Source organism: Musca vetustissima, unplaced genomic scaffold, assembly GCF_032173495.1.
Source record: "Musca vetustissima isolate MV318-11 ecotype Yass unplaced genomic scaffold, APGP_CSIRO_Mvet_v1 utg74539, whole genome shotgun sequence".
Lineage (NCBI taxonomy): Eukaryota > Metazoa > Arthropoda > Insecta > Diptera > Muscidae > Musca > Musca vetustissima.
In genome coordinates this window covers 50,756-63,592 of record NW_026889126.1, presented here as the reverse complement: position 1 = coordinate 63,592, position 12,837 = coordinate 50,756, and the positions used below count along the sequence as shown (strand labels likewise).

Genomic DNA, 12,837 nt, shown 5'->3' with positions numbered 1-12,837 from the left:
ATTTGCTACCATATAGTACATATTAGTACTAATTTCCAAAGCTTCCTACATAGCCCAATCCTGCACCCCAACAATGATCCTAACTCCAAATTTCAGGATTTCAGCTCTTTCGGTTCACTCAACTCCACATTTGATGCCATTTAGTACACATTAGTACAATTTTCCAAAATTTCCTACATAGCCTACTCCTATATCCTAACACCGATCGGAAGTCTAAATTGTATGATTTCAACTTTTTTGGTTCACCCAAAATAGAAATTGTACCAAATTTAGTACGCATAAGTACGATTTTTTCAAACTTCCTATAGTATACAACCAATGGAAATTTTATTTGCCGATTTCAGTATTCCATCAAAAATCAAAATTTATATTGTACTAAATTTAGTACACATAGTACTAATTTCTAAAACTTTATACAACTAACCAAATTTAGTACCATTTAGTACTCATAAGTATGAATTTCTAGAAATACAACTATACACCAAACCAACACTCCAATAGTAACCATATTTCCGAATTTCAGTTTTACAGCTCTATCAGTTCTCCCAAACCCAAATTTGGTACCATTTAGTATGAATTTCCAAAACTTTCTACATAGCCCAACCCTACACTCTAATAGTGATCCAAACTCTAAATTTCAAGAATCCAGCTCTATCGGTTCACCAATATCAACATTTAGTACCATTTAGTACGAATATCCGAAATTTTCTACATCTCAACATACATGGCACTAACTCCAAATTTCAGTCTTCCAGCTCTATAGGTTCACCCAAGTCCAAATTGTATCACATAATAGTACGATATAGTTTTTTTTTACACAATAGTTTAAAATTTCCAAAAATACGTACATATCCCAATCCTACACTCCGACGGTAATGTTTATTTCAAATATCAGGACTCCAGCTCCATCCTTATCTCCAAATTGAAACTGTACCAAATATTGTACCATATAGTACTTTTCGTATACATGAGTACACACTTCCAGAACAACCTCCTTATATTGTCCCTACTTCTCAACATTGATTCGCAGTACAAATTTCTAGATTTAGCTCTTTCCGTTCACATGCTATACAATTGTACCATATTTAGTACATTTTATTACTTTTCAGATACTTATAATTCTAAAAAATCCTTTGGTTCAGTCTATTCTACACTATATCGGTGACCCTCATTGCAAGTTCCAGAGTTATAGCTCTACCGATTCGCCAAATACTAATGGTACCATATTTAGTACTTGTTAGTACTTTTCGTTCTGTTCCAATACCCTGACACCTTTGGATAAAGAGTGACCCCCACCCAAAATTTCAAGATTCTAGTTTCAGCCATTTCGCCTACGGAAAATTCAAACTTTTGTAAACGTTACAAAAAGTCAGTGAGGTTAGTAGACCTCTTGACTTAAGAGGTTGTAGAACCCCGAAATATTTGTCCGTTTAGTATTACGGTTGCAGTTCAAAACTCGTTGCAACAAATCGGTTCTGGTCAAGGAGGATGATAATCCGAAGAAAATGAAATTTAACACAGAGTAAACAAGCAAATCTACGAATTTAAATAGACTTCCGAATTAAGTTGAGAATGACGTTAGTCCGAACTCTATGCCTTTCTCGCCTTCTAAAATATGTACTTTCCGGGTCGATTAGATCTCTCTCTAATCGACCCTCTTCATAATTTCTTTTGAGTGTATTACTAACACAATTGTAAAAGCTCAACAACTCTTCCACTTACTTACCATTAAACTTGAACTGATTATCGGCCTATGCCTATCTATTCTTATAATTTACCGCTACGATAATGAACCGGCCTGTGGCCGCCAAACAGGATTCGTTTGAAGGCCTGCCTAAACTCCGGACTAAAAATCGTGTAGATGACGGGATTCAGTGTTGAATTGAAATAGCCCAGCCACAGAAACAGCGACGCTACACCATCGTTAATTTCACAGGCTTCACAGAGCGGCAGCAGTAGAGCCATGACAAAGAATGGCAGCCAACAGACGACAAAAGCTCCCGTTATGATGGCCAGCGTTTTTGCCGCCTTACGTTCACGTTTCGCTTCTAGTGTTTCTTTCCGTTTGGTGACCTTATGCATGGGATTTGCTATGCTGGACAATTGTTGGGGATTTTTGGGTCGTGGCAACGGTGTCGCCTGTTGACTGGAGGTCGAAACGGAAGCCGGTGTTGTGTGCGAGGTATGTGCCGTGGGGGCAGATGGTGTGGCGGCGTTTGGTGTTTGCGGTGATAAGGCTGATATGGAGGTGATGGTTGTGGCATTGGAGGCACTGGTGCCAGCACCACCGCCTCCTCCCGCTCCCACCACTGTTTTATTAGCCGTTGTGGCTATTGTTGCTGTCGTCGTCGTCGTCGTCGCCACCGCCACTGTCCCTGTTGGTGGAATGGCAGCAGCCATCGAGGCTGGCACCTCGTTTTGTGTTTGTTGTTGTACTTGTTCCAATTGTTGTTGCAATTGTGGATCGGCCAACACTTCGGTGTCATCAACTTGCTGCTGCTGATGATGATGGCTATTGTTGTGCACCACAGTTGAGGACATGCCATTGGCCGACACTGTCGTGACATTCACAGCATCTGCAGGCGTTGAGGCTGTAGTTTTAACCGGTTCCAGCGGATTTTCCACCACTGTCACCGGTTGTGTCAGACATTTGCTTGGCGCTGATGCTGATACCGATGAGGATGATGACGTTTGTTTCGCTGAGGCATTGCGTTGTTGATTAGCTAAAGCTACCAGGTGGGATACAGTGGCAATTTGTGTTGTTGATGATGTTGATGGTATCTGCAAATAGAAGAGAATAAATGATGAATTTATTGTGGGTTGATAATGGGTGTTTATATATCTCATAGGCGTTATGTTGAATAAAAGAAATGTTTAAGATTAGTTAATTGAATTTTCGTTAGTCTACATTTCTTAAAAGAGGCTTAGCTACACTTTAGGTATATAAGTATCTTTAAATTTGGCTTTGTAATATTTTTGAAAAAAAAATGAAATGTTTACATAATTGTGATGTAAAGAAAACATAGACCCATGTTTTCGTGTTATTGTTCTCCTATTGCACACTATTCACATTTTTTAATACAATTACCCAATTTGTTCATTTAATTCAAGTAGACAAATATTCAATGTCTGTTGACATTTTAAATATTAAAAAAACGAAAATGTTTTCTGCATTTTATCATTACTGTTTATTGTTGTGGTTGTTGACATTGTTAATGGTGGTGGTGGAAATGCCCCAAGAAAATGTTTGCGAAAATGTAATTTATTCCATTGTTTATCTTCGTTTCACTGTTGCTGCTTCTGGCTGATGTAATGATAATTTTTCATAGGTCATATCTCCTCAGTCTTCGGCGATTGGCATTAAGTGAAGAGCATTTTAACATTATGAGTAATAATAACAAACGCACACACACACAAACGCCTACACACGTTCGAGAATGGAATCCGTAAATAGGGTATAGTGTATGTCCGTATAATGTATTTTTAAATGTTCCATCTACAATGGGATGAAGTGTGCAATATGATTTGCATGCCATTTGTAATATCTCTGAATCATCGGAATTGTGTATTTTTAGACAAGTTGGTATTTCGTATTTTTTTTTTGCAAAGGTTTGAAAATGCCATGTCTATGGTTCAATTTAAATTGGTACATATATCAGATATTTAATTTCGTCCGATTCCATGTCAATGGTCCTTCAAAGATGCTACGATTAAATTTTGTTTGATTAAGTTTGTAATACCGATTGCAACATCTCGAAATAATCGTCGGAGATGCATATTGTATTTCAATTCTTGATCAGAATAAAATTCTATGACGATTTATCCATGCCCGGCTGTCTGTCCGTCCGTCTGTTGAAATCACAGTACTGAAGATAGAGCTTTGATATTTTGCTCATACCTGGCTACACTCCTATGATGTTTGGTATTGCAAATGGAGTATATATCGGTCCATCTTTAAGGTATCGGTACCGCCCAATATTCTGAAGTTTTGTGGGATTTGCAACGACAACTGGGTCGAGAATATCCCTACCAAAAATCAGTTCACGGTTGAAATAGCTCCCATGTAACGGTACCACCACATTTTCGTTATTATGAAGATTTTAATCGCATGTTACCACCAAAGTAACAGTAAGTTCGCATTGCGGTAGACTAACATTCATATATAAATTATATAGATTTAAAAGTGATCAGAATTCCAACTTTCCAGTATTTGTGTAACTACCCAAAGGTTCCACATTTAGTTCCATTCAGCACTTTTCCAACACATAATTACAAAAGTCTACCTTTATATATCAATCGTGCTTATAATTTCACTAAATATAGTACCAGTTAGTATCAAAAACCCTTTGGTATTTCCTTTTAACTCCCCGTTAGTGAGCCAAGCATTCCAAAATTCCGTTACCCAAGTACAAATTGTTCCAAATTTACTACATTTAGTACTATTTGTACACATAAATTCGAATTTCCAGAGCTGTCCCTCAACCGTACACTTAATCAGTAATTTAAATTAAAAATCTCAGAATTCCAGGTCTATCCATTCATCCAAATCTAAATTATACCAAATTTATAACCATTTAGTACTTTTCATACTTATAAGTAAGAATTTCTAAAACTACATCAATTCTACACTCTATCAGTAATCTTAATACCACCATAGTCCAAATTGTACCAAATTTAGTAGTTTTCGTACTCATAAGTACGATTATATTAAACTATCTCAATCGTGCATTCAGTCCTGTCAAAATTTAAGAATTCCAGCTCTATCTGCTCACCAAAATATAAATTGTACCACATTTGATACCACTTTTCGTACCCATAACCCAAAACTATTTCAGTCCTACAATCCGACAGTAATTTTAGTTGCAGGATTACAGTTCTACGCATTCACCAAATTCCAAATTGTAACAAATTAAGTAAATTTTGTACCCATAAGTAAGAATTTCCAAAGCTACCCCAGTCAGCACCCCAATAATAATCTTAAATCCACATTTAAGGATTCCAGCTCTATCCGTTCACCAACATATAAATTGTACCAAAATTAGTACCATTTATTACTTACAACAGTAATTTTAATTATAAATTTCAGGATTTCAGCCCTACCCGTTCACACAGATCTAAAGTGTGAATTTTCTTGGTTAACTCAATAATGTTTTTAGCAGTAATCTTTGTACACATACAATCCAACAAGAATTTTAATCTCAAATTTCAAGATTTCAGCTCTATTCATTCACACAAAAACAAATTGTAAAATTTTTGGTACCATAAGTACGAATTTTCTAAACCTCAAGCCTACACTCCAACAGTAATTATAATTCCAAATTTCTGGAGTCTAGCTCTATCCGTTCACACATAATTCAGTTGTACCACATATATTACAGAATAAGTACAATATTTCCATATCTCAATTTTACACTCCAACAGCAACCATTATTCCAAATTCAAGGTTTTTATTGCACCAAATCTGGTGCCCTTTAGTACTTTTCGTATATATAGAAAAGGAATTTCTAAAGCTATCTCCATAGCTCAATCCTCATCTGTAATCCTTATTCCAAAATTTCGTTTTTTAACTCTATCCGTTCACCAGAATTCCAAATTGTACTAAATTTAGTAACATTTAGTACTTTTCGTACCCATAATACGAATTTCCCAAACTACTCCAATCCTACAATCCATTTTAACTCTAGCTATATCTGTTCACATAAATTTAGTACCATTTAGTACTTTTTGTGCACCAAAGTAAGTACCTCAATCCTGTACTACAATATATAATAGCACGGGTAGTATCAGCGTTTTGTAAAGTGTGAGTTTGGTCTGGCGGGAGGTGGTCTGTTTCTAAACTGCTTACTTAGACCATAGTAGCATCTGTTGGCTATCACAATCCTTCTCCGAATTTCAAAACTGATGTCATTCGTTTTATTTATGGCGGTACCAAGGTATATAAAGTCTTCAACTACCGCGTAGCTGTAGTTCTCAAGTTCCACAGTTGGTCCGAGTCTACTGGACGTCTTGCGCGTTGATACCATCAGCTTGGTCTTCTCGCCGTTTACTGTCAGACCCACTTTGGCAGACTCCTTTTCAATTTGTTCAATGGTGGCTGTTACCGATCGCAGAGTTCGACCCATTATATCGATGTCATCGGCGTAGGCGAGTAACATGTGTTGTTTGGTGTACAGAGTGCCATTTCTGTTCACCTTTGTATCTCGTATGACCTTTTACAGTAGGATGTTAAAAAAATCACACGACAAACTATCACCTTGTCTGAATCCTTGTTCGGTATTGAAGGGATCCGATAGGTCTTTTCCTACTTTAACTGCTGACCTTGTGCCACTTAAAGTTATCCTGCATAGCCGTATTAATTTTGCAGGAATGCCGAACGTAGACATGGCTTTAAACACCTCTGAACGGATAGGGCTGTCGAATGCGGCTTTATAGTCGACAAATAGGTGGTATGTGTCGATGTGTTTTTCGTGGGTCTTTTCCAGGATTTGGCACAGTTTGAAAATCTGGTCAATGGTGGATTTGCCAGGTCTGAAGCCGCATTGGTATGGTCCGATGATGTCATTGACCATTGGCTTCAATCGTTCACACAGCACACTGGATAGCACTTTATATGCGATGGGAAGGAGACATATTCCTGTATAGTTGGCACATATCGTCTTGTCTCCTTTTTTGTGCACGGGAAACAGGATGCTGAGGTTCCAATCATTGGGCATGCATACATCTAGCCAAATTGTACATATCGGATTTTATGGAAACTGTCACATTTATTTATGGGATATATATATCCGAACGGAAACCTTGCCCAAAACTTGATTACAGATTGGCCTTGGGACGCATTTTAATGTGCCTGAACATTGAAACTAAGTAAGCCTAAATAAGGTGCATATCCGATTCTTTCTTGTCGAACCTAATAATAAGTTTATATCTTAAAAGTAAAAATAATTGCTGCATTGTTTTTTGCTGATTTTGAATCAAGGCTTTGTAATGGCATTTATATAACCAACCAAACATAAAACAGGGATTCATTTGTGGCACCATTTACTTGAATTTATGGCCAAGTTAAAACAAACACAGAGAGGCTACACACAGGCAGACTACTCAGCAGATTGCCACTTCAATGAACATTCATACACTTAAAAGATCGCTCTTGCTCGCCCCCCCCCCTCTCTTGGCAGCATTTAACTCCACTCATTTGCCTGGTCAGGGTAATTGCAAAATGGACAAGTAATGTGTTGTGGCCGTTGTTGTCGTTGTTGTTGGCGAGTAATGGTGGCTACTGCTGATGCTCAAGTTTGAAAAGCTTCATTTGGACAATCACTTGTTCGTACGTCCGTTCCTCACTCACTCACTCACAGACTGGTTCACTTAGTCATTTATTCATCCATTCACTTACAGTGAATTATACATATTTGACTCACTTGTGTGCCACTTTTGGTCCATTCATTTATTCATCCATCCATCCGTCTTTCCTCCGACCCATCCACATATACTTACAGCCACTTATTTTCATTAGGTTTTTGTTTGTTTATTTGTACTACCACTGTTGATGTTCTTGTTGCTGTTGTATGTGTGTCCTAATTGTATATTGTATGCGGCACCACACACACACACAACGCAATAAAAACAGATTTCGAAAATATATATATTTTTGGAAAAGTTTGAAATCATACATGCAAAATATTTCTGTAGAAATTCAGATCTTTTGCCTGGCCCACAAATTAGCATTTTAAATCACTGTCAGACGCACAAATCATCCAAATTGCAATCATAAATTTAAGAGAACAAATGCCTCTTCATACATTGCAAACATCACCACCTCCCCTCCAATCCAACACATAGAATGAAGAAAGATGTTTGTGGGTTGACACTACAATATTGCCATTGGCCATGGCATTCATATTCTGGCCGACAGTCAGTCAGCCAGTTTGTACCACTGTCTACGTTTTATAGTTTAAATAATTTATAATATGGTCTATGGTTAAGCAAATATTCATTCATTTAGAATAACATGTTTATGCATTCTCTTTAATTTGGATGGAATTTTGTCGCACAGTGAGTAGAAGAGGGTAGGAATTACTTTGAGGAAACGGTATGCGTATAAGTAACGTCAGACATTATACGCCATGTGGCACATATTGTCCATTTGCGTATGTGCATTATGTGGCATCACGTATACGCAATAAAATGGAGAAATATGGCAAGCATATTTTATAAGAATCATTGTCATCAAAAAACCAACTTCATTTGAACACTTAAAAAAAGTGTCAAAATGGGTATTAACAATTAAAAAAAAAAACCAGTGAGCGGAGCAGTATAGTCGGACGGGGCCGACCATACAATACCCTACACAACTACCACGGAACTCAAATTTTCTGCGGATGTTTATTCCGAGCCTGGGCAATATTTCGTGATATTGGCATCCTCTTGTCCGATTAGAGGTAAACAGCACCTCTTCCTCACACTGACATATTTTCCGAATATTACGAGTATTCAGTACAGCTATTGTCCAGATTCCCTTCACCGTGGGTTGTGTTGTGATGTTCGGCTTTCATTTGTGGTATATATATCGACTCGAAAATAACACAAAAAATTAAGTTTTCGGTCCACTTCATTCCCAAAATTATTATCTGATCATCACCGAAAATTATAGGCTTTGTCCTTGACTATAACTGGAACCTTATGGAACATTTCAAAGCGATAAGCGCTATAGTTCCGCGCTCTAGAGTGATAATGGGTTACTAAATAATATACGGATACGGAGATACCTGTAAATATTTAGGTGTAACTCCCACATCCGAGCACATACAACATTATAATGGGTATTAATTTAAAGGTCAACCACTCCTCTTGGATATAATATCAACTTCTCGGGTCTATGTCATTCAGGGGTAAATATATACGCTATAGAATACAAATTTTGTCATTTTTCACACAAAAGTCAGGGTTCATTTGACCCCTAAATATTAACCAATCTTTATCAAAAGAGGCATGCTTATTCTTTGGCCCGATCCCCTTCTCCATGTTCGGGTCATTATTGCGGCCTCTGGAGGGACCAGAAAAACCGACAAAAATTTAGTATTTGGTCCATTTCATCCCCTAAATATTAACCGATCTTTCCCAAAAACAATAGGGGTCTTCATTGGCCAGAAACCATCCTACATGCAAAATTTCGTGAAGATTGGTCCATAACTGTGGCCTGTATCGTGTTTACAAATTATAATGGACAGACGGACGGACGGACGGACACACATGTCTAGATCGACTCAGCTAGTCGAGATATGACGATCGGTATACTTAAAGGTGGGTCTAGGACCAATATTTCGCGGCGTTACAAACTCTTGGGGCTGCACAAAGCTATAATACCCTGACAACATAGTTGTGTAGGGTATAAAAACAGATGGAGTGTAGAATATATCAAAGGATTTTTAGAACATTCGAACTACAAGTATCCGAAAAGTTCTAAAGTGTAAAAAATTTGGTACAATTCATAACATGTGAATGTATAGAGCTAAAAACTTGAACTTTGAAATGCGAATTAAGGTTGAGAAGTAGGTTCGACATGTATACAAAAAGTACTAAACTGTACTAAATTTGGTACAATTTGAATTTAGAGAAAAAGATGAAGCTGGAATCCTGAAATTTGAAACTAAGATTGGGGAATGTGGGAAGGTTTCCAAGTTTATCTTATCAACATTTTTCACAGGGTACTGAGTTAAGTCCAGTTTGATATTTGTAAAGTTTTGTTGAAATCGGTTCAGATTTAGATAGAGCTCCCACATATACTTTCGTTCGATTTTAGGTAAATAGTCCAACACACACCCAATAATTGTCGGATTGAGACAAAATTTTGCACAGCGAACAGAATATGTCTGGTTTGGTGTATGTGAATCGGTTCAGATTTAGATATAGCTATCATATATAATTTCGCCGGATTTTATGTAAATTGTGCACATAACTCCCAATAATTTTCGGATTGAGGCAAAATTTTGCACACGTACTGAATTAAGTCTTGTTTGGTGTATGTGAAATCGGCTCAGATTTAGATATAGCTGTCATATATAAATTCGTCAGATTTTATGTAAATTGTGCACATAACTCGCAATATTTGTCTGATTAAGGCAATATTTTGCGTACTGTTGTAAGTCCAGTTTGACATTTGTGAAGTTTTGCTGAAATCGGTTATGATTTAGATATAGCATCCATGTATAGTACCGTCCGATTTTAAGGAAATGGTGCACCAAACTCCTAATATTTGTTCGATTAAGACTCAATTTTATACATCGTACTGAATTTAGTCCAGTTTGACGTCTGTGATGTTTTGCTTGACACATGTGAAGTTTTGTTGAAATCAGTTCAGATTTAGATACATCTCCCATATATAATTTTGTCCGATTTTTAGTAAATGATGCACTTAAACTCTCAATAATTGTCCGATTGAGACAAAATTTTGCACAGCGTACTGAATTAAGTCTTGTTTGGTGTATGTGAAATCGGTTCAGATTTAGATATAGCTATCATATATAATTTCGTCCGATTTTATGTAAATGGTGCACCAAACTCCCAATGTCTGTTCGATTTAGACAATATTTTGCGGAGCGTACTTTAAGTTAAGTTTGATATCTGTGTAGTTTTGTTGCAATCGGTTCAGATTTAGATATAGCTCCCATATATATTTTCGGCCGATTTTATGTAAATGGTGTACCAAACTCAGAATATTTGTCCGATTGAGAACAAATTTTACACAACCTACTGAATTAGGTCCAGTTTGATGTATGTGAAGTTTTGCTGAAATAGGTTCAGATTAAGATATAGCTCCTATACAAACGTTGTTTTGCCTTATCAATATTGCATCAATATAAGTTTGTTAAAAAAACATTTGCCACTAATAAAATAAAAGTATTAACTGGTACCTCAATGCAGGCCCAAGCACATAACAGTTTATAATTTGGTGGAACTTATTTCCTCAAATGTTTTTTTCAATAGGAGATCCTGTTTTGTTATTGCTCCAACGTTTTTACAATATCTTATTTGTCCCTTTTTGAAGGATTCTTAATTACAATATCATTTTGTTCATGTCCAACTGTCCCTTTGATTTTTATATTGACATAGAATGTTAATTAGTTAATGATCGCATTATTAGTATTAGAACATACACATATTTTATGAAATTAGAGGTTTTGATCTAACTAACTCAATAAACCATATGCCTTAAAAAACAATAATTTATTTAAACATTAAAGCTCGATACCAGGGATGGTCCGTGTGACGACTTTTTAGGATTTCGACTGTCAAAATGTTGTAAACGTCGAAAACGTCATTTACCTGTATAAAATGTAATATATGTAGTAAAGGTCATTTATTTCAATATTATTACCATATACAGTTATTTTCAGGAATATATATTATTTTTACATATATCTGACTATTCCTTACTAGAACTGATAAAAATTCTTAACTTTTTGAAGAAGAACATTTTGAAATTTTATATGGATTTAAGTAAACCATACGTAATTTCCAAATTGTTTAATGGAAATAGCTATTTTGTCAAAAACATAATGGTTTTGGATAGGTTTCCTACGTTTCTGACGTATGTATTATACGTCGGAAATGTATGTCACAGTTTCTGACGGACCATCTCTGCTCGATACAGAAATTGGGGAACTGTAAATATTACTTAATATATTTGTTTCGGCAGAATCCCACAATTAGTTTGCATATATTCCTTTTCTGACCACATAATTGTCAAAATTGGTGTAGACGTTCTTAAGTTATAAACGATGTGACTAACAAAACGTTCGATTATTGAAATTTCCCGACTTTTTGATGTTTTTCTCAACATTTTCTTCTTAAAACCATTCCAATGCAATGACAAACAGCAGAAGGAAAACGTCAGTGAAGTCAGTCCAGTCAATACACCATGTAAACATTTTTCACATCTTTAAAAATACATTTGGGGAACCATAATGGTACATATAAGTTAGACACAAACAGCATGTAATACGGAATTACCTCCATGTAGGATTCGAATTCAAATGTATCCTTCTCGAATATAAGAAAATGTTCAATAATACCTTCGTATTTTGTTGTCGTATTTATAATCGTATATAGCGTATATTCCTGGTGTTGTTTCCTATTAAGGACACTATCATGTTTCGGTCAGTGGCCCTGATATCACATGGGATATGTGTTGTATTTATAAATACAAAACAATTTGTTCCATTATTGTGCGCTTTTAAGCATCCTTATCCTAAAATACTTGGAAAGTAGTAACAAAATATACATTTAATTGACTTTAATTCGGTATTCCCCATAGGGTTAGAAACTTTCCTCATAATTGCCGGTATAGTTTTTGGTATAGGCTCCACATAACCTATACATACCATGCAAATTGCTTCACATAACATGACTTATATTTTCAAACTAAATAAATCTTGACAATCCAATTAATTGTGGGGAATTAACATATTTTGAGAATATTCTATAATTGACAATTACTTAAAGATATACGCTGCCCATTTTCGCCCAAAATATGTCCAAAAAGAAGTACGAAGAGATGAAACCATAAAGGTTCGATATAAAATGCGTGGAAATGCTAATATCTTTCAAAATATATTTTGCAATATTTTCGCGGATTTTTCTCAAAATGTTCTTTCATTAAAACCTTTCCACTTCGATTACAGACTACTAACAGCAATTTTAAGTCAAATCGTTCCATCCGTTCCTTTAAAATAATTTTTGCAAGATTTTCGCGGATTTTTCTCAAAATTTTCTTTTATAAAACCTTCCCACTGTAATTACCGACAACTTAGTAGTATACATTGGCAATATTGCCAATTT

The 12,837-nt window shown here is 36.0% G+C and overlaps 1 protein-coding gene across 1 annotated transcript in view; it reads right to left on the bottom strand.

The window, feature by feature from the left end:
• Nucleotides 1-1,765: 1,765 nt before the first annotated feature.
• The window catches only part of LOC133336853 (5-hydroxytryptamine receptor 2A-like), a gene marked incomplete at its 5' end in the record, with an annotated part of 48,633 nt that continues 37,561 nt past the window's right edge, over nucleotides 1,766-12,837 (bottom strand). The window contains one exon of the mRNA XM_061545126.1: nucleotides 1,766-2,781. Coding sequence (XP_061401110.1) covers nucleotides 1,768-2,781 — 1,014 coding nt within the window. The remainder of the gene's footprint in view (nucleotides 2,782-12,837) is intronic.